At 39.0% G+C, this 27,897-nt stretch overlaps 1 protein-coding gene across 5 annotated transcripts in view; it reads right to left on the reverse strand.

Annotated features, from left to right (window-relative positions):
• Positions 1 to 27,897, reverse strand: part of ZRANB3 (zinc finger RANBP2-type containing 3) — a 374,344-nt gene that overhangs the window by 102,804 nt on the left and 243,643 nt on the right. For 4 of the 5 annotated variants that reach the window (XM_055087541.1, XM_055087543.1, XM_028477393.2 and 1 more), the window contains 8 exons: positions 27,601 to 27,798; positions 23,863 to 23,954; positions 20,517 to 20,618; positions 19,206 to 19,348; positions 12,463 to 12,573; positions 10,978 to 11,380; positions 7,948 to 8,079; positions 5,844 to 5,876 (listed from right to left, as the gene is read on the reverse strand). In XM_055087541.1, coding sequence (XP_054943516.1) covers positions 5,844 to 5,876; positions 7,948 to 8,079; positions 10,978 to 11,380; positions 12,463 to 12,573; positions 19,206 to 19,348; positions 20,517 to 20,618; positions 23,863 to 23,954; positions 27,601 to 27,798 — 1,214 coding nt within the window. Of the gene's footprint in view, positions 1 to 1,850; positions 5,877 to 7,947; positions 8,080 to 10,977; positions 11,381 to 12,462; positions 12,574 to 19,205; positions 19,349 to 20,516; positions 20,619 to 23,862; positions 23,955 to 27,600; positions 27,799 to 27,897 lie in introns of those variants that run through there. The other variant, XM_028477390.2, reaches the window with a different exon arrangement.

Genomic DNA, 27,897 nt, shown 5'->3' on the forward strand with positions numbered 1-27,897 from the left:
TTTTCCTTTCTCTCCTCCCAGTCACTGAGGTCTCTCCTCAGAGAGCAGCAGATCCCTCTAGCTGCAGGTGTGCAACAGGACAGATACCATTCACTGCTTCCATTCTTCACTCATTCTGCCAAAGAGGTTGTGCCACCCACCCCTGGACCTGCTGCTGCCTTCTGTGCTGCTGCTGGCTACACTGCAACTCCTCTTGCTCCACAGCTTCCTCCATGGTACAATTCACCCACTTTTGGGTTCACAGATGATGGATGATCTCTTGGGTTTCCTGGTATGATGTGCAGAGGTACTCTTTTTTGGTTAGTTATGGATGTCTGATTAATTATAAATCAAAGGGGAGAGAATGCTGACATCACTCTCAGTAATAACTTTAAATGTAAGTGGATCAAACCCTTCAATCAAAAGATAGAGACTGGCAGAAACAAACAAACAAAACGATCCAACTAGATACTGTTTATAAGATTCACTTTAGATCCAAAGACAGAAACAGGTTAAAAGTGAAAGGACCAAAAAAAAAAAAAGTGAAAGGACAGAAAAGGATATTCTGTGCAAACAGTAACCAAAGACAGCAGGGGCAGCTATAATAATATCAGACAAAATAGAATTATTTAAATCAAAAAAAAGGTTACAAAAGACAATGAAGGATATTATATATTAATAAAAGATTCAATAGAACAAGAAAGTAAAATATTTATAAACATCATTAATGTATCTAATAACAGGACATCAAAATACATAAAGCAAAAAAATGACAGAAGAAACAGACAGTTTTAAAATAATAGTTGGAAACTCCAATATCTCATTCTCCACAATGGATAGAAAAGACAGGTAGAAGATAAGTACAAAAATAGAGGAATTATGGACTGCCCTGGTGGTGCAGTAGTTAAGAATCTGCTTGCCAATGCAGGGGACACGGGTTTGATCCCTGGTCTGGGAAGATCCCACATGCTGTGGAACAACTAAGCCTGCGTGCCACAACTACCGAGCCTGTGCTCTAGAGCCCACACACCACAGCTGCTGAGCCCATGCACCACAACTACTGAAGCCTGCGTGCCCTAGAGCCTGTGCGCTGCGACTACTGAGCCCATATGCCTCAACTACTGAAGCCCACGCACCCTAGAGCTTGCGTGCCACAACTACTGAGCCCACACACCTCAACTATTGAAGCCTGTGCGCTCTAGGGCCTGCATGCCACAAATACTGAGCCCATATGCTGCAACTACTGAAGTCCGTGCAGCTAGAGCCTGTGCGTCACAATAAGAGAAGCCACTGCAGTGAGAAGCCTGTGCACCACAATGAAGAGTAGCCCCTGCTTGCCGCAACTAGAGGAAGCCCGCATGCAGCAACAAAGACCCAATGCAGCCAAAAAAAAAAAAGACGAAGACTTGTTTTCATTGTCAGGAGAAAGAAAACAATACAATAAACCAACTAGATCTAACATAAATATACAGAACATTCTACCCCCAAATAACAGAATATACATACTTCTCAGGGGCACATGGGACATTCTCCAGGATAGATCATATATATACTAGGCTATAAATCAAATCGTAATAGATTTTTTAAAAATTTATATATTTTATTTATTTTCAATATCCGCAAATCAATCAATCAGTGTGATACACCACATTAACAAACTGAACAATAAAAACCATATGATCATCTCAATAGATGCAGAAAAAGCTTTTGACAAAATTCAGTGGAACTAGATAGGAAGCTCAGAAATAAACCCAGACACCTATGATCAATGAGTCTGTGACAAAGGAGGTAAGAATATACAATGGAGAAAAGACAGTCTCTTCAATAAGTGGTGCTGGGAAAACTGACAGCAAGATCTTTTTTGACCCACCTCCTAGAGTAACAGAAATTAAAACAAAAATAAAAAAATGGGACTTAATTAAACTTAAAAGCTTTTGCACAGCAAAGGAAACCATAAAGAAAACGAAAAGACAACCCACAGAATGGGAGAAAATATTTGCAAACAAAGCAAACTACAAAGGGATTAATCTCCAAAATATACAAACAGCTCAAATAGCTCAATACCAAAAACAAAAACCAAAAAAAACACAACCCAATCCCAAAATGGGCAGAAGACCCAAATACACATTTCTCCAAAGAAGATATACAGATTGCCAACAAACACATGAAAGGATGCTCAACATCACTAATCATTAGTGAAATGCAAATCAAAACTACAATGAGGTATCACTTCACACCAGTCAGAATGGCTATCATCAAAAGTTTACAAACAATAAATGCTGGAGAGGGTGTGGAGAAAAGGAAACCCTCTTGCACTGTTGGTGGGAATGTAAATTGGTGCAGCCACTATGGAGAACAGTATGGAGGTTCCTTAAAAAACTAAAAATAGAATTACCATATGACCTAGCAATCCCACTACTGGGCATATATCTGGAGAAAACCATAATTAGAAAAGATACATGCACCCCAATGTTTATTGCAGCACTATTTCCAACAGCCAAGACATGGAAACAAACTAAATGTCCACTGACAGAGACATGGATAAAGAAGATGTGGTACATTTATACAATGGAATATTACTCAGCCACAAAAGGGAACAAAATAATGCCATTTGCAACAACATGGATGGACCTAGAGATTATCATACTAAATGAAGTAAGTCAGACAGAGAAAGACAAATATCATATAAAATCACTCATACGTGGAATCTAATTTAAAAAATGATACAAATGAACTTATTTACAAAACAGACTTACAGATATTGAAAACAAATTTATGGTTACCAAAGGGGAAACGTGGTGGGGAGGGATAAATCAGGAGCTTAGGATTAACATACACACACTACTTACTCTACATAAGATAGATAACCAACAAGGACCTAGTATATGGCACAGGGAATTCTACTCAATATTCTGTGATAACCTATATAAGCAAAGAATCTGAAAAAGAATGAATATACATATATGTAAAACTGAATCCCCTTTGCTGTATATCTGAAACTAACACAAAATTGTAAATCAACTATAATTCAATAAAATTAAAAAAAAAACCCACGCACCTATGGTCAATTAATCCATGACAAACAAGACAAGAATATACAATGGAGAAAAGACAGTCTTTACAATAAGTGGTGCTGGGAAAACTGGACAGCAACATGTAAAAGAATGAAATTAGAACATTCTCTAACACCACACACAAAAATAAACTCAAAATGTATCAAAGACCTAAATGTAAGGCCGGACACTATAAAACTCTTAGAGGAAAACAGAGGCAGACCACTTTTTTACATAAATCGCAGCAATATCTTTTTTGATCCACTTTCTAGAGTAATAAAAATAAACAAATAGGACCTAATTAAACTTAAAATCTTTTGCAAAGCAAAGGAAACCATAAATAAAAAGACAAGACAACCCTCAGAATGGGAGAAAATATTTGCAAATGAAACAACCAACAAGGGATTAATCTCCAAAATATACAAACAGCTTATGCAGCTCAATATCTAAAAAACAACCCAATCAAAAAAATGGGCAGAAGAATGATACCTCCACCTTTGTTCTTCTTAAGATTGATTTGGCTATTTGCGATCATTTATGGTTCCATACAAATTTTACGATTTTTTTCTACTTGAAAACGCCATTGGAATTTTGATAGGGATTGCATTGAATCTGTAGATTACTTCAGGTGGTGTGGATATTTTAACAATATTTATTTGTCTGATCCATGAACATGGAATTTTTTCCATTTGTTTGTGTCTTCTTCAATTTCTTTCTCTAAAGACTTGCAGTTTCAGTGTACAAAATCTTTCACCTTCTTGGTTAAATATATTCCTAACTAACTACTTTAATTTTTTTGATGCTCTTATAGCATTTTTAACTGATTGGAATTTTGAAATCTGGCAAAGAGAGAAACCATCTTCATGAGTCATTCCTTCTTAAACCATCATACAGTTCCTACATCTAAGAATTTTCTCCCTAGAATTACCACTTTAGTTTGATCTAAAGAGCAAGCTCCACTCAAATCTGACCTACTTAGACCAAAGTCTCACTCGCAGACACCTCATGCTGGAGGAAAAGCAGTGTGCTGGCTTCTCAGCTCTCAGCTGTGAGGAATCCTAGGTTACCCTGGCAATGAGGCAGAAAACTGCAAAAAGCCTGACCAGCAAAGCAGAAAGGAGGCCAAAGAAAGACCAACTAATTTATAAAATGAACAATACTATTTGATCTCATACAATGAAATATTGTAAACTTAATAAAAACTCCGTAAGGTTCATGATTGTATAATATTTATAAAAATAAAAGTCCTCTATGTTGTAAAATACTAGCTACTAATTAAAACTAAAGAGTGCTCAAACTAATGTGGTTTACATCTAACCAGTATTTACAAACAGGCCTTTTGTGAATGTAGTTATTCCTTGGCCCTGTATTTTGTGGAGTTCTGACTGTTTGCTCTCATGATTCTGACATACTGCAGGATTATGCCTTGGTTTTCTTTTACCATCACTCTTTTATTTTTGAATATCAATCAATCACATTTTAATATTACCCTTGCACTTTTTTTTAACATATATCTCCATCTGATCATGTTTCAGTATAAAGTGTTTTATCATCATCATTCCCTTTAAAAGAGGTTCCAGGAATACACTTTTAATAAAACAGGATTTTAAGAACAAAAAATGGTAACCAGGAGACAAAGGGTGCTTTGACAGTATGCCTAGATTTATGCATTAAAACAAACTAACTAAAATATGAAGTTTAAGTGGCATTTTATGTTTTCAGTTTTTAAACATTTTTAACAGTTACTTTAGCCAGAACCCCTGGATTTGTCCACAAACACCATGGGTCCAATTAGCTTATTTTCAAAAGCACCTTTTCAATAGACAATTGGCTAAGAAATAAAACAAAGAAGACAACATTCAAAATGTGTACCCCAATCCCATTTTGGAGGCATTTAGTGAACAAGAGTCTCTCTTGCATACTAAGCAGGCAGGTCACAATTGGCCCAGAAGTCCTAAATGATGATGATTTGCTTCCAAAATTTCCCTTATGGTTTTACAATTTAGACACACAGCAGTCCAGAACCAATACTAATCCAGCAGCATTTTTCAACTAATTGAGAGTATATTTTTCAAAAACAATCTATGCATAATACTGTGATTGATTAAGGTACAGTCAAAGGAATGGAAAGCTTAACAAAACCTTACCGAAACATAATTGAGAGTGTGCACGAAATCAAGAAGATCATAGAAATATTTAGTATTGTATCTCATTTTCTGTTAAGAACGTTCAAAAGCTATTGAACACAAAAAGCTTTAAAGATGAAAAGGGAAGTGGAAGTATTGATTTTTGTTCTGAAAATTTTCATTCTTAAAATATTACACTAGGGCTTCCTTGGTAGTGCAGTGGTTAAGAATCTGCCTGCCAATGCAGGGGACACAGGTTCGAGCCCTGGTCCGGGAAGATCCCACATGCCATGGAGCAACTAAACCCGTGCACAACTACTGAGCCTGTGCTCTAGAGCCTGCAAGCCACAACTACTGAGCCTGTGAGCCACAACTACAGAAGCCCGTGTGCCTAGAGCCCGTGCTCCGCAGCAAGAGAAGCCACTACAATGAGAAGCCTGCGCACTGCAACGAAGAGTAGCCCCCGCTCGCCACAACTAGAGAAAGCCTGCTTGCATTAACAAAGATCCAACGCAGTCAATAAAATTATATTAAAAAAAATTACACTAACATGAAAAATAATTTACGTTGAATTCTCCACATACGAACCATACATCTTCTATTCAAAAATGTTTATACTTCATTTCTTTACTAAATATCGTGTGATGTCTGATCCATGCTTTGATGCTAGAGATTGTCTTCTCACCTGACTTCTTTCCTTGGCTTGTCTCGCAGTTCTCTAAGAGTTTAAAAAAAAAAAAAAAGCATGTGTACATATGTTAGAAAAAAAGTACTAGCTACAGAAACTCAAAAACTCTTTGTATTCTGTTAGTGTTAAAAAAATCTACATTATCAACACACTCATTTACCAGTGCTTTGCAATTAGGGCGTTACTAAGCCACAAGCAGAGGACTCCAGTAGCTCTGAGGTCGTAGGTTCACTTAGGACCAGATGCTGAGGAGAAACTGCACAGCTTTGGGGGCTGTCTTGCTACCCAGTGAGATGGTAAATACCTCATTTGGGGACTAGGGGAGGCCGTGATTCCCCTCAGCCACATGGCAATTTCCCAGAATGCAGTGTGTGCAGGGCCCACCCACCTCCTGTTCTCTGGGATCTGAAGCCTTTCCCAACCCAACAGCCAAGCCAACGCAAAAAACCAAAATGAGACAGAACAGAACTGGACTCTTCTGCTGCTCCCTCAAATAAAGTTTTTCATAAGACTCTGAAAAAGTGATTACAGAAGGTGCAGCATTCTCTTTTGCTATATCTTCATTTTCTTATAGGTCTTGAATGTGCTAATAATTTGCACAGCTGAGAAATCAAATGACTTTTTTTCCCCAGCTGAAGTCCATGTACATGTGAAGTGATCCAGGTGGAAGGGGTAAGTAGAGAAAAAAGGTTAAAACTAAAAATAAATAAAAAGCCCTGCTTATGAGATGATCCCGTTTATGTAAATATTATGTTTGTGAAGAAATTGAGAAATCTGAAATATTAAAAGGAGGCTAAGAAAGTGCTCATATGATATGAACACTGGCAAAGGATCTGAACAGTTCTCAAAAGTGTAGGACTTCCCTGGTGGTCCAGTGGTTAAGACTCCATGCTTCCAACGCAGGGTGCATGGGTTTGCTCCCTGGTCGGGGAACTAAGATCCCATAGAGCGCATGGCACGGCCAAAAAATGAAAGAAAAAAAAAGGTGTAATACAATTAATTAGCATTTTTACAAACATCAGGGTCTTCTGTAAACACAATAATTCTTCTCTCACCACATCAGCAATAACAAGTACAGTTAAACGGGCACTCCCGTTCACTGCTGGGGTGGAAGGAGCGTATATGACCGTAGTCCTTTGGAAAACAGCTTGGAGAAAATTTATCTCCTACAGCCTCAAAAATATCTAAACACTTGACTCAGTGATTTTTACATCTGAGAATCTATCTTAAGGAACAACCTCAAAATGTAAAAAATTGTATACAAAAAAACGCAGTTGGCAGCACTGCGTATATGAACCAAAAAAATGTAAACAACTTCAATGTTCATCAGTATGGGAATGGCTGAATAAACCACAGTAGAAACGTATTCAATAGGACAATATGCAGCCATTTCAGATGATAAACACTGAATGCTTATCATGGGAATGGGAAAATGCTTAAATGTTGCCATAATTAAAAAAAGTTGGATACAAAGTTGCATATTGAATGTATGCTTCTTTCTAAGATTATATCTCAAGAGGCAGATCCTATGACGTTTTGCTGAACTGCCTGTTAAAAATTCATCCTAGTTGACAGACAATATTATGTCATTCTTTTCCTCTCCTCTTAAGCAATAGGTAATTTCTCCAAGATGTACCAAGGTTAACAGGTTTCACATTTAGGTCAGCAGTGTAACGTTTGCATGTTGAACTGAGTTGGTCCTAGAGATAATTTATTAATGTTCTCAGATATTTCAGGACATATTTAGCTGCAGATGCAAACATATGTCACTGTCCCCATTTACTAAACTTCTAGTTTGAGGATCTGGATCTTTTCAAGACTATGCAATATGTAAGTTGTATTCATTTTCTTCTAGGTGGTGGTGAAAATTTCCTGGTCCTAGAATGAATAGAAAGGGAAGCACTTTCTTTTTCATCTGTGACTGAGAACTTGCATAGGCCCCAAGAGAAAACTCAAGTGTTAAGTGATGAAAATAATAAAATACATCTCGGATCCCAGACTAGGGATATAGATTCACACACGTAATCTTCCACACCTGTATGCACAATTTTCAATTTAATATCTCAAGATGGAGTCAAATGTGTCTGCGAGCTTCACTGACCTCTTTGTGACAGATTGTGCAGAGGGTCTGCAGGTTGTCCAGAGAGCACTGTCCTCCTCCACCAGACACTGGCTTGATGTGGTCCACCTGCCAGAAATGCCCTTCCCCTGGGTTTCTTATCATTTCATTAAGCTGCAATAAGAACACAAGCTCAGCAATTTTCAACATACACTGTGGGAACTGTTGGGTTTGCATTGTGCAATCATGTTCACACAGCAGAATCACAGGGAAAAATACATTAAGATGGTTTTTTATAGCTTTTATTGTGAGTAGGAAAAACCCTCTAGGTTAGCAATTTGAAAGCAATAAAAAATGTTTCTGAAAAAGGTTTCCCCCCTCCCCTTACCTAACCCATTTTGAAAAAATTACAAGCAAGTATAAAATACCAAGCCTTCTGACAGACTGGGAAAAATCAATTGCTTCTGCACCTTTGAGCTAGTTTATATAGTCACTAAAACAAAACTGAGAAAAAAATAAGAACAGATTAGAAATGAAAAACTTCTGAATATTACTGACTCACACAGTCTTTTAATTGTTGACCTAAATGCATTTGTTACTATACCAATGACAGTTTAATATTAATAGTGATCACCCAGAACTTTTATGCTATTACCTGGGAACCTCCTAAGTTACATGGACTGGAATAAAATTTCTAGAACAAATCTCTGTAGCTTGCATATTTGGAATAAACAAAGATGTTCATTTAAAGCAGCCACTATTTAGGCCAGTCCGTATATGCATACTTCATATTTAACGAATGATAACCTACATTCGAACGGGATGTATTTTAGCATTTTATCTGAGGTAGTAAAACCAGCTCACAACATAGCAGTGTAGAGTTGTTTAAATATCACAAAGAAAGACGAGTGTGAAGACGATATTATAATATCTTCCTTGTTCCTTAGTCTTGAACAAGGAAGATATTATAATCAACTTCAAGGCTGCTGGCCATGGGAATCTGTGACATAGCTCTAAAGTGCTTTAGGAAAGTTGTCAGGCCCATGGATGGCTCAGGGACCTTAACAGCAGTGTCTGGCCCAAGAGCAGCCCCAGGAAGCAGCAAATTGGAGCAATAACCTTTGTCCACCTTAACTCTGTTACAGATGGACTGACTTTCTCTTCTATACTGAACTTCCCAACTTCTGTTAGAAGATATATAATGATTTTGATTTTTGAGGTTGGCATTGTTAGAGGACGCTTCATATGGCAGTCTTGTGCATCAAGCAAATGGCATATTCTTAGGAAAAAAAAATCCATTTTGGTTCTGTCTTTTGTAACCGATTCTTTTGTGCCAAGCAGTCTCCATTCGGACAGATTCTGTGATCCAGAAGGTGCTTCTTTATTCTTCCCAGTAATTCGGAATCACTTGGGGCCAGTCTTCAACATCCTAAACTCACCTCCAGAAAGAATCACTCCCTCTCCCGCTGGTCATTCCATGTGGGCCCTGTGGTGCTCCTTATTCTCGGAACGCTTCTCTTTTAGATGTATACTGTGTTACTTCTGCATTCTTGGACAGACTGTTTTCAAGATGTTCTTGAGTCATTTCATTGTGTGTCTTCCGGAAGCCTCCACATGGAGGCAGCAGCCAGTAACTGGAGTCTGGCTGACATCTCTGGGATGGGTGTGACATGACCCTCACCAGTTAGACCAAAGGATCTTTCAGGAACTCTGGATAACATTAGGGGAAGAGTGTATTTCCCTAACAAAGTCATGCTAATAATTCATCTTTGCAGAAATGCTTATTAATTCTGTCATGATTCAGCAATACTAGGTAAATAAAACTATAAGATTTGACTACCTGGCTGGAACTTATCCAATATTTTAGCAGACGGAGAGTGATTTTTTTCAAAACTAAGCTTACTACAAAATTACACATTTTGCTCTAGTTTGAAATTTAGTACTTATTAGATCACAACACTGGAAATCCAACTGAGTTTTGGGAGTCAAAATAAATTCTGAGAATAGTGTGCTAAGACTACTATTTTTGTCATGAATTGCATTTTACAATGGGATAAACATATATAAGTTTTCTTCTCATTGTAATGACTACATTTTGGGGGTTATCTGTTTACCCCTTGTCATTCAATATTAACACCGTGAAAAGTGAAACAAGCATACCATAAGTGCCTCTCAATGCAATGTACCATCTGTTAAGGTCTCTTCCCCAAATAGTCTAGTCAGAATATAATTAAACCTCTAGATCTTATAACCATTATTCAGGAAATCAGGGGGATAGAGGAACATGTCAGAGAACATCATGAGGATACAGGGAGACAAATCCAGAATGTGGGAAATCCTAAAGGCAAATGTTAACAATTTATGGTGTAAAAAGGGATGGGGTGATATTACAGATTAAATGGAACGTAAAAGGCGTAATGACCAAATGCAATGTGTGGATCATATTTTGATCCTAATTTGAAGAAAGCAATTGTAAAAAGACATTTCTGAGACAATATGGGAAACCAGACACGGACTTATTATAATTGCGGAATTATAATTGTGTTGGGTGTGATAATGGATATTGGGATATTTAAAAGAGAGACAGACCTATGATAAACCATAATGGAAAAGAATATTAAAAAAGAATGTATATATATGTATAATTGAGTCACTTTGCTGTACAGTAGTAATTAACACAACATTGTAAATCAACTATACTTCAATTAAAAGAATAAATAAATAAATAATAAAAGGGAGAAAGAAAAAGGGGGGGAGGGAGAAAGAAAGTCTTTATCTGTGAGACATACATAATGAAAGTATTTAAGGGTGAAATGAAATGCTGTCTGGAATTTGGTTTAAAATAATTCCAGGAGAGAGAAAGAATTGAGGTGAGGGACAGATGAAGATGAATGGCAAAATGTTGATAACTGTTAAAGTTGAGTGATGGGTATGTGGGTCCATCATTCTCTCTACTTTTGTATACGTATTTGAAAATTCCCATATTAAAAAAGTTTAAAAAAAGAAAGTTAGAGTCAGTATGCATCACTCAGTGCAATGTTGCCTTCTATCAGTCACAAGATTATAATTTACCTGTTCTAATGGGAGCTTTGAGGTCCAGGTAATATCCAGAAGATTCTTCCTCTGACTTTTAGGGGCATCTCTCAGACGTAAAAAGAGTTCTTGTGCATTCAGATTACATAGCTGACACATGCCATGTTCAATTTCAAATACTTTGGCTCGCAGGTAACTGTTATTAGATCGAATCCAAAACTCCTCCTGACATTTCAGAGAGCAAAACCGTGAATCCCAAGCATTTGCTTTACGCTCTTGCTTACTTTGGCAAGTGGGTTGCTGACAGCGAAGGCAAAGTGGATTTCCTTCATTATCCACAGCTTGCAAATAGCCTTTGGATGTAGAAGGTTTCAGAGTGAGATCAGCTCGGGCTGTGCCAGGATTTAGAAATGGGACACAAGCTCCATCTTCAAAAAATTCTCTAGAATGAGCAAAATATTGATTAGGTAACTAATGAAGGCTTACTCTATTCTAAGTAATTTTTATTTAAAAATTAAATTTTCATTTAAAGGTCTTCAAAGTTTCTATACTGATAAACAGTAAACATAGGGCCCACAGATTTTGTGATTCGGTGTGGAAATGAAATAGCTATAGTTGGCACTCTCTATTCCACGGCAAGTAAAAGAAAGAATGTTGTGTTCAAAGAAATAAATTTGCAAACAAATATGCTGCCTCTCTTGGGAACTTAGATGTCTTCAAGTTACACACTCAGACTCTTGAGAAGGAAAATGAGAAGTTAGAAAATGCTTCTTTAGGCTGGGAAAGGACAGGGTGATGGAAAACCTCAGCTAAAGTTAGTGGCTACCTTGCTCTCTCTAGATGTGTCAGGTCACACACCTCATTAGGACCGAGAGGCCGTTACCAAGGCTTCCAGGAACACTCTCTTCCGGCCTCTGCTGGCCTTCAGGAAAAAGATCATTCATATCCATTAAGTGACAGAGCCAGGGAGCTAACAGTGCTGATAGGAATTAGAACAGGAGACTTGCTAAATACGCACCTCCTATGGGTAAACTCTGAGTTGATAGAATTAAAATTAGAGATGAAACATGGTAGGACATAAACTCCATTTGTTAGAATAAAAGGAAAAGGTACATTACTCAATTTTGTTGAAAAGTCCTACATGGGAATTACAATAGCTGCTTTGCTCATTTTCCATGGCTGTTTGTTAGAGTGTTAGAAGAAAAACTTTTTATGATAGTAAGAACTCAAGATTGGGGGGCAGAGCCCAGATTTGATCTCAGTTCTCCTAGCGTCTAGTGGCCTGGGGCAGGTCACTTGACCCACCTGGTCTCAGGATCCTTCTTTACCTCTAATTTCTAAGATGAGGGCATCAGGAGCCTCACAGGGTTGCTAGGAGGATAGAAGAGCTATTACATTGTAAAAGCTTTTTGTAACCTGTAAAGTGGCCACACAAAGGTAAAGTATCATTACAAAAATGAAAGCATAAATTTAAAGGAATAGTCTTAGTACTACTATGCCTGACAAGTAAGAAAAACCCCTTACTTTGTAGAAGGGCCCCCTGGCCTGGACCCCTTTGTGATCAGACGGACATGGCCCCCATCATTCTTCACCTTGTCCATTGAGGCTACAGCAACATCTTCTTTGGTTATGTATCTAAAACAAATACATGTGAAGTAGATTTCCTCTCTCCTATAAGAGTTTCTCTATTTCATGCACATTTCTCCTTGTGAAAGCAATAGGAGAAAAAGCAAAATATGAATCTATTCATTGTGCTAATACTTAAATTAGGGAATGGAATTTTTTCCCTCTACATTGGTCTCCACATGTAGGAAACACATCTCTTTGTTCCAAATTAGTTTTCTCAAGATTTATTTTTCTAAGAAATTCAAGAGTCACTCAATATCCTTTGGACAAATTTTCACTTAGGGGAAAAAAGGCGTGGGTGTAGGAATAAGAAATGATCAAATACATGCACCACTGACAGCCTTAAGTAAACTGCTTGCCAAGCTGTGCAGAAAATCTCTAACTGCATTTTTACCTCCCTATTGGTCTTCTCTTCAAGGCTGCTCACATCACCTTAATCAGTTATAATAGTGTATCAGTGTATTCAGATAAAGTGACTCTCTTTTTAGTTAACTAGGTTCAATCACATTGTCTATAATCTTAAGGTTGTTTCCATTATTATCAGCTCATATAGAGTTTATGGAATCTTCCACTGAAATAAAGCCACTCTTGATGTGGGATTCAGAACCTTATTACACAACACTATCAATACCACATAATGGTTTAGGGACTGGAAGTAAAGAGGAAAGTTATTCCAATTAAAGGTGACGGGGGAATTTAAGTAGGTGAAATGCAATTACCCAATTAATTCCTTCTAATTAGCATGGCCTAGTTTCTCTAGTAGTTTACACCTACTGCAATTTTCTTTAAAAATTACTTTAAACATGCATATTTTCATGTTCTCAAATACTTCTTCATTTGGTAACTTGACAATAAAATTAAAGTTAAATCACAATGGAATTGTGCAGTTACAGGTAAAATTTTAGAAATTTGCTTTTATGTTGTTGAAGAAGATTTAGTAATTAATAGATTTCCTCCTTTTTATAAAGTAGTTTATTAATTTTTTGATGAGGTGATACATGCACATATTTCACAATTTTAAAGGCAGGCACTGCTTTATTAGGTGAACAGTGTTTCCCTTCCATTCCCATCCTTTTCTCCCCACTTCCCCAAACTATCTCTGTTGCCAGTTTTCAATACATCCTTTTAGAAATAGTTCATTTTTTTATGTGTATAGGTGTATAACTTTTATTTCTTTCTTTGTATTTTTATGGACATACAATTCACATACCATAAAATTTACCATTTTCCAGTTTACAATTCAGTGCATTTTAGTATATTCATAAGGCTGTACAACCTTCACCACTATCTAATTCCAGAACATTTTTATCACCCCAAAAAGAAACCCATAGTCATTAGCAGTCACTCCCCATTATACTTTCTATTTTTAAAAACAAATGGTAGCATAATATACACACTAATCTTCACCTTGCTCTTTTTACTTAAACATACATCTTGGAGATCATTCCATATTAGCACACATAGAATTGCCCTATTTTTTTAAATGGCTGCATGTTATTTCATCATTTTGACAAACCATATGATGTATCTTACCAGTCTCTGATTAATGTCCATTTAGGTTGTTCCAGGCTCTGCTATCACAAACAATGCTGTAAAAAATATCCCCATCCCAAATGTCCCTATTTCCTACACAGGAAGTATCTGTAGAATAAATTCCCAGAAGTAGAATTGCTGGGTCAAAGATCTTGGGTGCTTTAAATTTGGACAGATTTTGACAAATTGTTCTCCTCTGGTTTTGTACAAATTTATACAGCCACCAGCAATGGAGAGCCCCCGTTTCCTCACACTTTCACTAGCACAAGGTATATCAGTTAAAAACATCTCTGCTAATGGTGATAGGTATCTTGTTATAGCTTTACATTTGCATTTCTCCTGTTAAGAGGAAGGATGACTATCTTTTCACATGTTGGCATTTCTACTTGTGTGTCTTTCTTAAAGCAAAAAAAAGAATCACAGTGAATTCTTTAAGTATTCTTTAATTTGCCCTTTTAGCTCCTAAATTCCCTCCCCCCTCCTATCTTCAACCATTTCATTCCCTTGACAAAAGCACTTTGCTAAAGTATTCCAGCATACTCTAAAAGAACTCAAAAGCTTCTAGCTTTGATGGGCAATGGAATATTAAGCCTTACCTGAGGTATTATTCAATGTTTAAAAGCTTAGAAACTTAATTTAGTAACTTTAAAAGATGCTGAGAAATCTGGGACTTCCCTGGTGGCGCAGTGGTTGGGAGTCCGCCTGCCAATACAGGGGACATGGGTTCGAGCCCCGGTCCGGGAGGATCCCACATGCTGCGGAGCAACTAAGCCTGTGCGCCACAACTACTGAGCCTGCGCTCTAGAGCCCACGAGCCACAACTACTGAAGCCCGTGTGCCTAGAGCCCGTGCTCCGCAACAAGAGAAGCCACCGCAATGAGAAGCCCGCACACTGCAACAAAGAGTAGCCCCCGATCGCCACAACTAGGGAAACCCTGTGCGCAGCAACGAAGACCCAAAGCAGCCAAAAATAAATAAATAAATAAATTAAAAAAAAAAAAAAAGATGCTGAGAAATCTATTCAGAAATTAAAGAACTATAAATAACCAGAGGTTACTTCCTATGAGAGGTTTAAGTACAAATTTTTGGAAACCACAAGAAATGGATCAATCAACCCCAAAGTGGGTTGCTGGCAACTTTTCAAATGTAGCTGCGTTACCAATACTTAATTTTCCATTGAGTTTTGCTAAGAAGTTCATGTAAGCATACCAACTTTCAAAAGGATTATGGTAAATCCGAATTTTGACAGATAGGGAAGGAAGAATGTTGTCTACTCAAGTAATTCCTGGATGGGGGTGATCGGAGGAGATGGCAAGTTTTGCAATAAAAGAGGAGTGGGTTGGAAGGTGGCCTGAACCAATGAGAAGAGTGGTGGGCTCAGGACTTCCCTGGTGGTGCAGTGGTTAAGACTGTGCTCCCAATGCAGGGGGCCCGGGTTCGATCCCTGGTCAGGGAACTAGATCCCACATGCATGCCACAACTAAGGAGCCCACATGCTGCAACTAAGGAGCCTGTCTGCTGCAACTAAGACCCAGCACAACCAGAAAAAAAAAAAAAAAAAAAAAAAGGAACACTGCTGGGCTCTAGGCTGTTGACTTGCTTTAGAGATCAGCTGTGGCTAGAGGATAAATTTGGCATTCTAAACCCACAGGTTTCCAAGTGAATCAGACCTGCCCTTTGACAAGTGGAAACCCACTTAGGAACCTAAACAATGGCTGGTGATCTTGGCTTCTATTTATATTTAAGAGTGAGCTGCTCAAAAGCTGACTACAAACTCTGAGCTTGGATGCAGCCTGCAAATGAGTGGATGCCACTGGAGGATAATCACGTTGGGAGTTCTAGCCATTGCTTTTGGGAGAATTCCTGAAAATTAGTATATATGTATCTTTATTCTGAAGCCATTTCATCTTTTCAGAGATGCATCCTCTAATCTCATGCCTAGAAAGTAAAATGTGGCTGTTGGTATGGCAGCTGAGCCCAGAAAGGGACCTGGGGAGTGTAGTTTCCGGTATAACACCTCTCCCTTTATCTCCACTGAGGCTGGTGTTTCCACGACTGGTGCCTCTCTGGTTCAGTTTCTCTATAGAGGACAGTGGGAAGGCAAGGCATCCAATGTCTAACTGCTCCTCATATAGACTGCCAATCAATGCTGTTGTGTAGCCCCATCTTTCATACCTGCTTTCAGAGAGACACAGTTATTCTACTTTACTGAGACTTACTGGGGTTCTACAGCCAGAATCAGCATGCTTCCTCAAAGCATCCCCCTCTGCAAGTGCACATGTTTCATTTTCATGGCTCTGCTAAGTCCATGTCCCTGGAGCCCCGTCTCTCCACCTCTCTTTCATCAGTGACCAAGGTCTCTAGATGTACCTCTATAACACCTCTCTTTACTCTCTTTCCTCCATTCCCATTTCTAATGCCTCAATTGCAGCCCTCATCTTCTTTTTCCAGGTCTACTGTAATAGTCTCTTAACTTCTGTGGTAAGCAGAATTTTAAAGATAGCTCCCTAGGAGTCCTGTCCCCTGGTATTCAATTGAACACTTATCTAGGTAATGTTGTAAAGGGATGCTGCAGATGTAATTAAGGTTACGAATCAGCTGACCTTAAGAGAGGGAGCAATTCAAAGCGTGAGAAGGATTTGACACACCACTTCTGATCCTGAGATGTAGGGGCCCATGTGCTAGAACTAAAAAGAAGCTGAGAGCGGCTCCCAGTCGACAGTCAGCAAGGAAACCTAAGTCCTACAACCACAATGAACTGAATTCTGTTAACAACCTGAATGCGTGTGGAAATGGATTCTTCCCAGACTATCAGTTAAGAGCCCAGCCATCTTTTTTTCAGCCTTATAAAATCCAGAGCAGAGAAACAAGTACAGCCAACTCAGACTTCTGACTTAAAAACTGTGAGATAATAAATTTCTGTTGTTTTAAGCTGCTAAGTTTCTGGTAATTTGTCACGGTAGCCACAGGAAGCTAATGCCACTTGTCTCCCTTCGAGTCTTGCCCTTTCAATCTAATCTTCCAACTGCTGCCAGAGTGAGCTCTTAAAAATACAAATCTGATTATTTACTCCGCTGCTTGTTAACATAGTTTTATCTTTAATATATCACCTACATATATTTTTATAAATAACACTGTGTGTCTGACTTGGTTTTATATTGATTTTATGACTTTTGCTTTTACACCTGACCAGCCATCTTTCTTAGGTGGTGCTTCCATGTCTGCTGGAGAAGAAACAATGGGACATGCTATAAATTCAGTTAGGAAGGGTATTATGATCATGTAAAGAGAAGACCAATACTTCAACTAAGACTATGGTTATAAAAATGAAAAAAGGAGAGGATAGGAAGAAGTATTGAGAAAAATAAAATAAGCATCGTGTTTTTTGTTAAGTGTGTGTGTATATGTATGTGTAGGTTTGTGTGTGTATGTATAAATACACACATATATTTTTAATGTATTTTTTACATAAAGTAATACACACTCAGGGGAAAATTCAACCAGTATAAAGAGTTGAGGCAATAGTCCCAAACTGGCAGCTCATGGATATATCCAACTAGTCAAAAGGCTTTATTTGACTCTTACAGTGTTTTATTTTTTAATCTGAATTTGAGTGACGTTAGATGGGTTATGTACTTTCTAATTTGCTATAGTTCCACTCCCTACCCCATCCTTTTCTAGTTTTACACCTGATCTCATTCATTCATTTACAGTTCCTTGCTTCGTTTTTACTCACATGAGCTTGTAATCCCAGCAAAAAGTATAAAGTCCCTACCATCTCCACAAATCCTCTAATCGTATGGTGTAGAGTAAAACTTCTCAACAGTGCACTAGTGACATTTTGAAATCAGTAGCTATTTGTTTGGTCCTGGTTCACTGCAGAATTTTTAGCAATATCCCAGACTCTACCTACTAGATGTTCCCAGTTGTATCCCCTAATCGTGACAATCTAAAAATGTCTCACAAGATTGCTACCCAGAGAAGAAATTGCCCGTTTGAGAACAATGTCCTAGAGAAACCTCTGATACGTGTTTCTAAGGCATCTTCCCAGACACTTACTATGTCAATGATAGCAATTATATGTTTGTGTCTCCATCCTTTTTTATACTTATTTTTACCCTTAACAATTTATCACAAACATCATTCCTTGTTCTCACGTATGAATATACCACTGCCCTATTTTGAAACAGCTGAAGAGATTTTCACAGTATTGCAATATAATGTATTTAACCAGCTGCAACCCTTCACATAGCATTGATGGATTTTTTTCACCTGTGTGCATGGAAAAAGCTAGAGATCATAAAATGATGGAATGTGAGAATGAAGAGAGATTACAGGTACATGGAGACAGCAAGAGCTAAAGGAAGGGGCTTTTTCTGCCAATGCTGCTGTTTGGTTTGGTGCTTTGTGATCTCTTCCAAAGCAAGAGCTGGGGTGTAGAATGGCTGACTGCTTTTCCTGTGAATCTTTGCTTCATGCTGAAAAAGAGTCTACAGAGAATGGGGATTTCAGATCACACAAGGGGATGTCTGAGTGAGGCAAAGATGATTATGATGCCAAGAAAGGAAAGGTAGTGTACAGAGATTAGAAAGGGACCTATAATGATAAAGGCAAAACAGTTACAAATGTGAGACATTTAACCTTTCCTATTACTTTGTTTCCAACCATGGGCATGAAAATTGCTACCTTCTGCTACTTGTCTGGTAGTACATCAAACAGAACCAGCTCCCATGCTGCATGGCATCCAAGATTCTCACTCCAAGAATGAACGGCAGATGGGGCCCAGAGGCAGGCTCCACTGTTATATCAGGGAAATGTTTTCCTCTTGTTAACCAGTAGCCCAGGCTGGGCAGGTCACAGGTCAGATCAACCTGGGACTCTGGCCTCTCTCTTGATGAGTAGGACTCATAGTGAGCAAGATCCAGATAACTTGAATCTTTTCCAGCAGATATGATCAAATTCGCAAAATATCTTAAGCTGTCATTTTATGTATAATTTTCTCTTAACTCATCAGGATTTCATTAGTGGTTAATAAAATGCCTTAGACCCTCCTGTAGAAATAACTATGACAAGTAATAAAGTACAAAATAAAGAAAGACAACTCATACCTTTTGGTACTGTTTTGTTTGGTGTGCTGCTTTGTGATCTCTTCCAGAGCAAGAATTGGGCTGCAGAACAGCTGCCCACTTTTCCTGATTATCCTTTGCTTCATAGCAGTTAGACTACTCCATTCTCGAACAAACCTCAAAATCTGGCAGAAAATGAGATAATGAAAAGAGTGTACAGCTCGCCAGGCATCTTCCTTTGAAAGTGAGCCTACTTATAACATCTGAAAACGGATGTTTTATTATATCCCCAAAAGAGGCTTTGAGTTTCACAGTTTAAGGCTTTCTTCAATTTGATGCAGTTTTCCTATCTTTATTGTGAACTATCTATGGCCAGTTCTGCATAGGTCTCGTTTAAGCCATAGACTCTCTAAAGGCACCCTTCAGGACACTCAGCCTATGTCTTTAATGCACATAGAGACCAAAAGTGGTCTGGCTGTTGGAAGGACACACCCCACCAGTGGCCGAGGCAAAACTGGTCTTGGGGACAGTGGGTCCTGTGGTGGTGACAGTCACAGTGCAAAATCTGAGCATCGCTTGTACCTGACTACCTAAATTCTCACAGGAAAGAAGCCATCAATAATAAATCTGGCACATTTTATTAGGGTTACCATTACTCTTACTTATTGGTCAGTTATAGGTAACTGGCTATTTTCAGGCAATCTGAGAATCAAGATTACATGATACCAAAGAAAATAGCTCATGGCTACCTTTTCCTTTGAGACAGGTGCAGCCAACCAAGGGCAATGTTTCATTTCCGCTCAAAGGGCAAAAACATAATCACTATTTTCTTGTAAAAAGTGGTACACTGCATGCTGGCTCAGCCCCTGCGATGCTGACCCTTCTTAGCAGTGAAGATAAATCGGCCACAGATGAGAACTAAGACCTCCCCAGCGGGTATGTGGCCTGTGGCTGCACAGTTGCTTGCAGCAACGAATGGAGTCACCCCACGTGGTATTATCCCTGCTCTCAGAGCTTGTCAGTGTTAGAACTTAACCTACAAAGATAAAAGGTGATTCTGTCAGATACAAACATCACAGTTGCTAATCCTGTGAATGAGAAATTAAATGATGTGAGGATGACTCTATACACAGAAACAGCAACCCTAGGTGTGATCATTTGCCAAGGGAACGGATTTCATGTTTATTCTTAGCACCGGGGTAATTCATAAGCACTGCCTGGACTGATTAAAATGCAACCAGTGATTGGACTGCAACGGGCCACAAAGTGCTCTGCTTTTATTAAACTCAAAAAAGGTCATTAAAATTACTCAACAAATTTTCATTTAGAACAAACGCGCAGGATTATTCTTACCAGGGAGCGATTTTGTTTCAGCTGAAAGCTTGCTGGTAAATCTTCCCAAAGGTCTAATTTTATATCCAAAGGAATGAAATTACAGTTCATCTGGTTTCCATCCTGATTATAGATTAGGAAGGCATTATTAATCCATTTTGTCTGTAGGCACTAATAATTATTTTAAGAGTAAAGAATTCTATTATGGCATCGTATGCCCAGTCTCCTAAAAGATAAACTGGGGCGGCTCATTCTAGACAAGATTCCACCCACACAGCTCCCCTGAAAGAACACTGAGTGGAGAAGGAGGGCCAGGCTCTCATGCCCTCTGAGTGTCCCCACTGCATTCACTTTTTTTTTTTTTTTTTTTTTGCGGTACGCGGGCCTCTCACTGTTGTGGCCTCTCCCATTGCGGAGCACAGGCTCCGGACGCGCAGGCTCAGCGGCCATGGCTCACGGGCCCAGCCGCTCCGCGGCATGTGGGATCTTCCCGGACCGGGGCACGAACCCGCGTCCCCTGCATCGGCAGGCGGACTCTCAACCACTGCGCCACCAGGGAAGCCCCCTGCATTCAATCTTAAGGGTAAATGATCCCATGCAGAGGGGTGTGGTCAGTCAAATACGAGGTTTAAACATGAAGTATTTCTTTTACAAAGGGAAAGAAGAATCTTTGTATACGGAAATCTACTGTATAAAAAATAGTTGAACCCACATTCTATAGAATTCTCTCAGCCAAAAGCTAATGTTACAGTTCCCACAATCACTTCGCGAAAAAAAACATACAAAAAGTACTTACATAGTGATTAAAAGTTTAGATATGTAATCGTTACTCTGAACTCTGCATTAGACACGGGATTCTGGCTGAAATGAACAGTTCTTTAGAGGTATACTATTAACATGACATAAGATGCTAAACATCTGTTACTGCTGTTCCTTTTAAAGGGTGTTCTTTTAGGCACTGAACTAGGGTTTTTATCCAAATTTCTGTTTCTAGATTTTATTTCAGATCTCCTAAGGTAAAAAGGAAAGCTTTCATCCGAACTCTCCTGTAGCTGTGAAAATCCCTGTTGACATTTCATCTGCTTAGTGTCTCAGGTTTAGAAAATTGATTGAACAACATTTCATGGCAAGGGGACATGTAAGTATTTAGAAGAGTCATAAAAATGCACTTGAGACTAGTGCACAGGCGGGGCGTTCGAGCCAGAATGTGGGTCAGGGAAGCCACGGTATTTGCCTGGTGGTGGGCACACTCCACTCTCTACCAGGAGTCTGCAGTTTCTCTCTGGTCTCCACCCAAGGAGGAAACACCCTGATCAGATGATCCAAGATACAGAGGCTTCACTGAGAGTAAAAAGTTTAAGGGCTTCTGAATTCCTGTATGTGCTCTGCCTGGGGTCCGCCTTCTGGCTTCTGGACCTTCCAGCCCCTGGGGGATCCGTTCTCTGTTATTCTCAGATCATGTAGACATGATGGTCTGAGAAGCACAGCCTGGAACTCCCCATATGAGGGGGACAAGGAGGTGCAGGCACTTAGACTTGTCTCTAGGTGACCAGAGGGGTCCTTGGTGCTCCCCGAGTCTAGAGGTTCCACATGGTGGACCAAGGTCCAAGCCTTTAAGGGGAATGTGTCCTGTCTTCATTCTCAGTATCGCTCTTGGTGGTGGTCCCACAGTGGAGGCTGCCTGGGGCTTCTGGTATTCACGATCCTAACCGTCTCTCATCTTCTAGCAGTATCTTCTAATATTCAGTTAGAACTGAAGATTATTACGTGGTACACCATCTCTCTGTATCTAATATTTGGTTTAGCAGAAAACCCATAACTGAGTTTGGGCAGCTCCAACCTAAGTTATCTTTAAAAAGGCATTCTGGGGCTTCCCTGGTGGCGCAGTGGTTGAGAGTCCTTCTGCCGATGCAGGGGACACGGGTTCGTGCCCCGGTCCGGGAGGATCCCACGTGCCGCGGAGCGGCTGGGCCCGTGAGCCATGGCCGCTGAGCCTGCGTGTCCGGAGCCTGTGCTCCGCGGCGGGAGAGGCCACAACAGTGAGAGGCCCGCCTACCGCAAAATAAATAAATAAATAAATAAATAAATAAATAAATAAATAAAAAGGCAATCTGAGAATTCCCTGGTGGTCCAGTGGTTAGGGCTCCACATTTCCACTGTGGAGGACAGGATGGGTGAGGGTTCTAGCCCTGGTTGGGGGAACTAAGATTCTGCATGCCATGTGGTACGGCCAAAAAACAAAACAAAACCAAAAAAGAACAAAAAGGCATTCTTTCAATAGGGTGACCCATGAGTTTAAAAATGCACAAATACTATTTTATGATACTTATGAAGATTAGAGGTTTGAAACTGTAGAAGAAACAAAAGTGTTCATAATCTTAGCAATTTTTTCTCTCACTCACACTAGTTAATCTCAACCAAAGATTCTCACATGGTCTGCAAGACCCTTTCAGAAGATCCAGAGAGTCACAAGAGTTTTATAATAATAGTACAACATCATTGGCCTTTTTCACTCTCATTCTCTTATGAATGTACAGTGAAGTTTCCCATGCACAGGCAGATCTGAGAATCCCACTGTCTTCTATTGAGACTTCAGAGGAAATTGCTAAAACTGTAAAACAATGCCACTTTCCTCACTAAACACTGTTTTTGTTTTGGCAGATATAATTAGTTTTCATAAAAATATGCTTCTTCTATAAATATGTAATGGACTTACTCTTAAACGAATATTTTAAAGTGTTTCCATTTTAATTTCAAACAGTAAATATCAATAGATATAACCCACATAAACAAAAGCTCTTTGGGTCCTCAACAAATTTTAGGAGTGCAAAGAGGTCCTGAAAAGTTTGAGTGCTGCTAACCCAGGCTATGGCGGGAATCGGAGCAATCATATTATTAAAGCTTCCTACGGTTTACTCAACACGGATGGGCAGGCTTAGGCTTCTGTAAAGACGCTACTGCTGCTGTAGCTGCAGGATCAGTGCAGGAGCCAACTCTGAGTGAGAGCTCATGATGGCCAGGCACTGCGCTAAGTGCCTTACAGGAATTAGCTTATTTTGTCCTGGCAACAACTCCTCCATATTTTACAGTTGAGGAAACTGAGGCACAGAGCAGTTAAGTACTGTGTCCAAGATTCCACAGTTAGTGACAGGTGTGAACTGAGGCACCTTGGCCCTGAAGTCTACACTCTTAATTACTATGCTGTTTACCTCTCATTGCCTTTAGATTTAACAGAGGAATTTGAAAATTAGCTTTAAGGAGGAAAAGAACTCGATGCCTATCTCATTGCTAATAAAATTAATTATCTTCACTGAAACATGAAAAAAGGAAGCCTTCTGTATGTTTCTAGAATCCACATGATGCTCACCTTAGTATAGACGTGAATCCGGTCAGTGTTCTTACTCGCACAAAACATTAAGGTATCACACACTGGCGAAGTGTCCGAACTCTTCAACTGTTCTAATAAACAAGATAAAAAAGAACCTGAAGGCGAATCTGCCCTCTGTCCAAAACAGCTTATTCTAATCTTCTGTGGGTTAGGATGATAAAATGGCTATAACAAATATATCAACATATTTGACAAAGTACATGTGTCTGGGTGTGAAATAAAACATGGTAGGCCATCTAAGAGCATATTGGCTTATATGGTAACCAGTTGCTTTGAACTGTTGCTAACGACCCAACAAGAAAAAAAGAAATTCAGCATTCGCTAAAAAGATAAGAGTCAGGCATAAGGGAGAGTTTCCTGCCCCCCAAGAGTCCTTATCGATCTTGAAGGCTTCTAGAAACTATTCCTGTTGCTAGAGAGGGTTTAAGTTAAGACTGAATGAGCACCATTCTGATTATCAGCAGCAATACAGCGATGTCGAGGGCCACTTAAATGACTGATGGCCTATGGCCTGGTGCCTCACATTCACAAAAGGAGATGAGTGGAGAAGCCTCCTTTCTGATAATCCCTCTTTATTTTTACTTTCTCAGTCCTACTGACCAATATATTCCGAAAGCGAAATAGGGTTATTCAAGCAGATCTAAATAATAATTACAGTTAGCACTTATCAAGCACTTAAAATGTGCCAGGTACTGTTCCAAGTACATATATTAACACCTCTCAGAAATTAAGTAGCGCATTTTACAGAGGAGGAAACTCTGAGGAGGCACATTAATCTGCCCAAGGTCACTAGTAACAGAGACCAGTAATCTGGCTCCAGAGCCTGTGCTCTTAACCTCTGCCGTAGTTCCTCAGTGACCTTTTAAGGTATTTTTCCAGATCTAGAAGTCTATGATTGGTTTGAGATTCTATTTAGCAATGTCATCTATTTTAATTTTTCTAATCAAGGCATCAGTCACTTTACAAACTTGGATTGTGGATTATTTCCATATTTCATAAATTCAAAATGGACATTTTTTTCACACTTTAACATCTCTCAAATTGGCATGTCTTACAGTCAATAATTGTGGCATTTTACAACCATGGTTGGCCAGGTGGCAGCTGTGAGGTAGTTGTTACTGCCTGAGCATAAGCTTAGTCGTAACTACAAATACGCTATCACTTCGACACTACACTTGAGATACAAGCATTGTTGTTACTGAGTATTGAGTTTAATTACCTTTAAAATGTCTTCAAAATGTTTCACTATGGTTTGGGATTGAAAAGTTATCATGTATACCAAAAACTTGGACACAGAGCAGAAGAGCATAAATTTGTTATTAAAGAAGCAAATATGTATCACCAAAGGAATACCCAGAATTTCTCATTGAGAAATTTCTTATTCTTGCCAAGGAATAACCAAGTGCTTCATGGGACCTAAGAAAGGGAGATCACTGCAAACAGAGAAAGATGTTTTATATTTGAATACTGAAATGTGCAAAAGGGTTGTCTATTACATGCCAAGCAAGGCAAGCGAAGGCAGGAGAAACTGCCAGATCCCTCAGAGCAAATGAAAGTGGTGTCAAAGCAACAGAGGGTCTTATGATCTGGTCTGGGCTCATTAATTTATTGTGTCGTAGCTTAATTACAGAGTTTTTTTCTTTTTTAATGTACATAAAGTGCATCTCATAATCACTGTGTCTCCAGATTTGAAGAACTATGGTTAATGCATTAATGCTTAAAGATCAGAAGTCATTCTTTGATAAAAAAGCATTACGAGAACAACTCCAAGTCAGTTGATATTCTTGGTAGCTAGTAGCTATATTAGAGAACATATTTTTCTTTTCACTGTTTTCATGAAGTATAATTTAATGGTTTGAAACTACAGATAATGCATCTTTTGAAGATACAGCCATCCTTCCAGACCCCTAGAATTCCAGTTAGAACGAAACTACAGTTCCAGCGTGGTATATACCACTCTGGTTCTAAAAGAGCATATGTGGGTAGAAGAAGCATTTTAGTATAATATGCCTTCTCTGTCTTCCTTCTGTTTTTCAAGGAAATTCATGTTAGTGAGTAGACGTGGAGCATATCGCTTTTGTGGCGGTCTCAGCCCAGAGATTTGAGAAGTAAAAAGAAAAAAAGAGAAGAGGGAATAGGTATGGGGGAAATAAATGCTGGCATTGTCTACTGGATGAGGTCAATGCAAGTTTCACTAGCAGAATAGAATTTTTAAAAGTTTAGTGATTTTTGGATACCAAGGGGGAAAAGGGGAGTAGGGTGGATTGGGAGATCGGGATTGACATACATAACTACTATGTATAAAATAGATAACTAATGAAAACAGACTGTATATCACAGGGAACTGTACCCAATGCTCTGTGGTGACCTGAGTGGGAAGGAAATCCAAGGAAGAGGGGATATATGTATATGTGTGGCTGATTCACTTTGCTGTAGAGCAGAAATTAACACAGTATTGTAAAGCAAGTATACGCTGATAAATAAATAAATAAATAAAAGTCTAGTGATTTTTGAAAAGTATGTGTAAGTAAAGCTAACATATATCTTCATCAAGGGACCAATTTGTAACTAATAAGCCAGTATGTCCCTGCCATAGATGGAGAGACTCATGGCCCAGCTGATGACAATTGCCAGTTGCTGATTCTGGGTCTGATGTTTAGTTAACTGAGCAGTACGCTATCCTAGAGCAACGGCTTCATCAGCACTGGAGGGACTGTCACAGCAAAAACAAGGAAACTATAGAGACAAAGAGTCTGAGTCTACATTGTCTACTTAAAGGCCGTTAAAATTAACAGATCTAAACAGGATCCATTGTAAGATAGTTTTGGGAAGACCTTGAGGAATTAGAGGAAAGGAAAGCTGAGTAAAGAAGAAAGGAGGTTGCCCTGAGCTCAGAAATACTTAAACGAACATTTCGTTTTGGAGCTATGAATCCAACTCTAAATTATCTATGTTTAACAGCAACTACCTTAAAAGAAAAACTGACAGTCCATCCCAACCATTTTGGGGTTGGTATAATGAGAACATCAACCTGTGGGTTGCTATGGTCACCAACTGAGTAACAAAGAAAATAACCCAAAAGTACTCACAATCTTTTGCCAGTTGGCCCATAAAGAGTGATGTATGACATATAGGCTGGTATTTGCCAACCATCACAGCTATAAATGATGAATGGAAACAACAAAAAAGTAAATAAATCTGAGACACTAGATGGCTGGTTCCAAACACAGTCATGATTCACACAGTCTTGAAATTATTAAAAAAAAAACAAACCCTCAAAACCCTAAATATAAAATATGCCAATTAATTGTAGCCATTTAAAAGAAATTCATGTGTGAAGGGTTAATGATCTCCTAAGTGGCTGTTAATAATCTGTCAATCTTACAACAATCCACATGGTCCAAAGGAACCCCCCCAAATTAAAACCACCCTCTCACCGGGAGAATGGGCCAGGCTCAGTGGAGGCCAGGCAACAGGCCTGAGATAGTACATGCGGCCACGTATGGGTTTAGCTCTCTGTGTAACATCTGAATGTCAGCAGCTCTGCTCTTCCAGCCATCTGGTGTTTATGTATGTAGTTACAAGTAGTTGGTATTTTTAATACAAAAGGGAATACAAGGAACCTGGAACAAGGTAGTAATCGCAAGTCTACTAACAGTATTATGTGTCTATGTATATGGTTATTATTTGGATCCTGGAAATGGAAGCAAGACTTACCATCACCTGGCTGGGGTGTGAGTCTGTCCTCACTCTCAGTTTTTGAAACTTCTTCCTGGCTGTCAGCTAACGGTTCAGGTGCTGAATGTGCAAGGACTTGTTTTTCCCCGTCAGAACTAGTCCATATTTTTTCGGAGGTGTCTTTCCGAGAATCATCTTTCTCGTTTCTGTTTTTATACTGGGTGTGGTGGAGGCTATCTATTTGTAGAACAAATTTGTACAACAAATAAACAAATTAATTTGTTAAAATCAAACAAATAATTTACACTTACACTTAGGTAAAGTCGTTATGTACTC

This window comes from Physeter macrocephalus, chromosome 2 (assembly GCF_002837175.3).
Source record: "Physeter macrocephalus isolate SW-GA chromosome 2, ASM283717v5, whole genome shotgun sequence".
Taxonomy (NCBI): Eukaryota; Metazoa; Chordata; class Mammalia; order Artiodactyla; family Physeteridae; genus Physeter; species Physeter macrocephalus.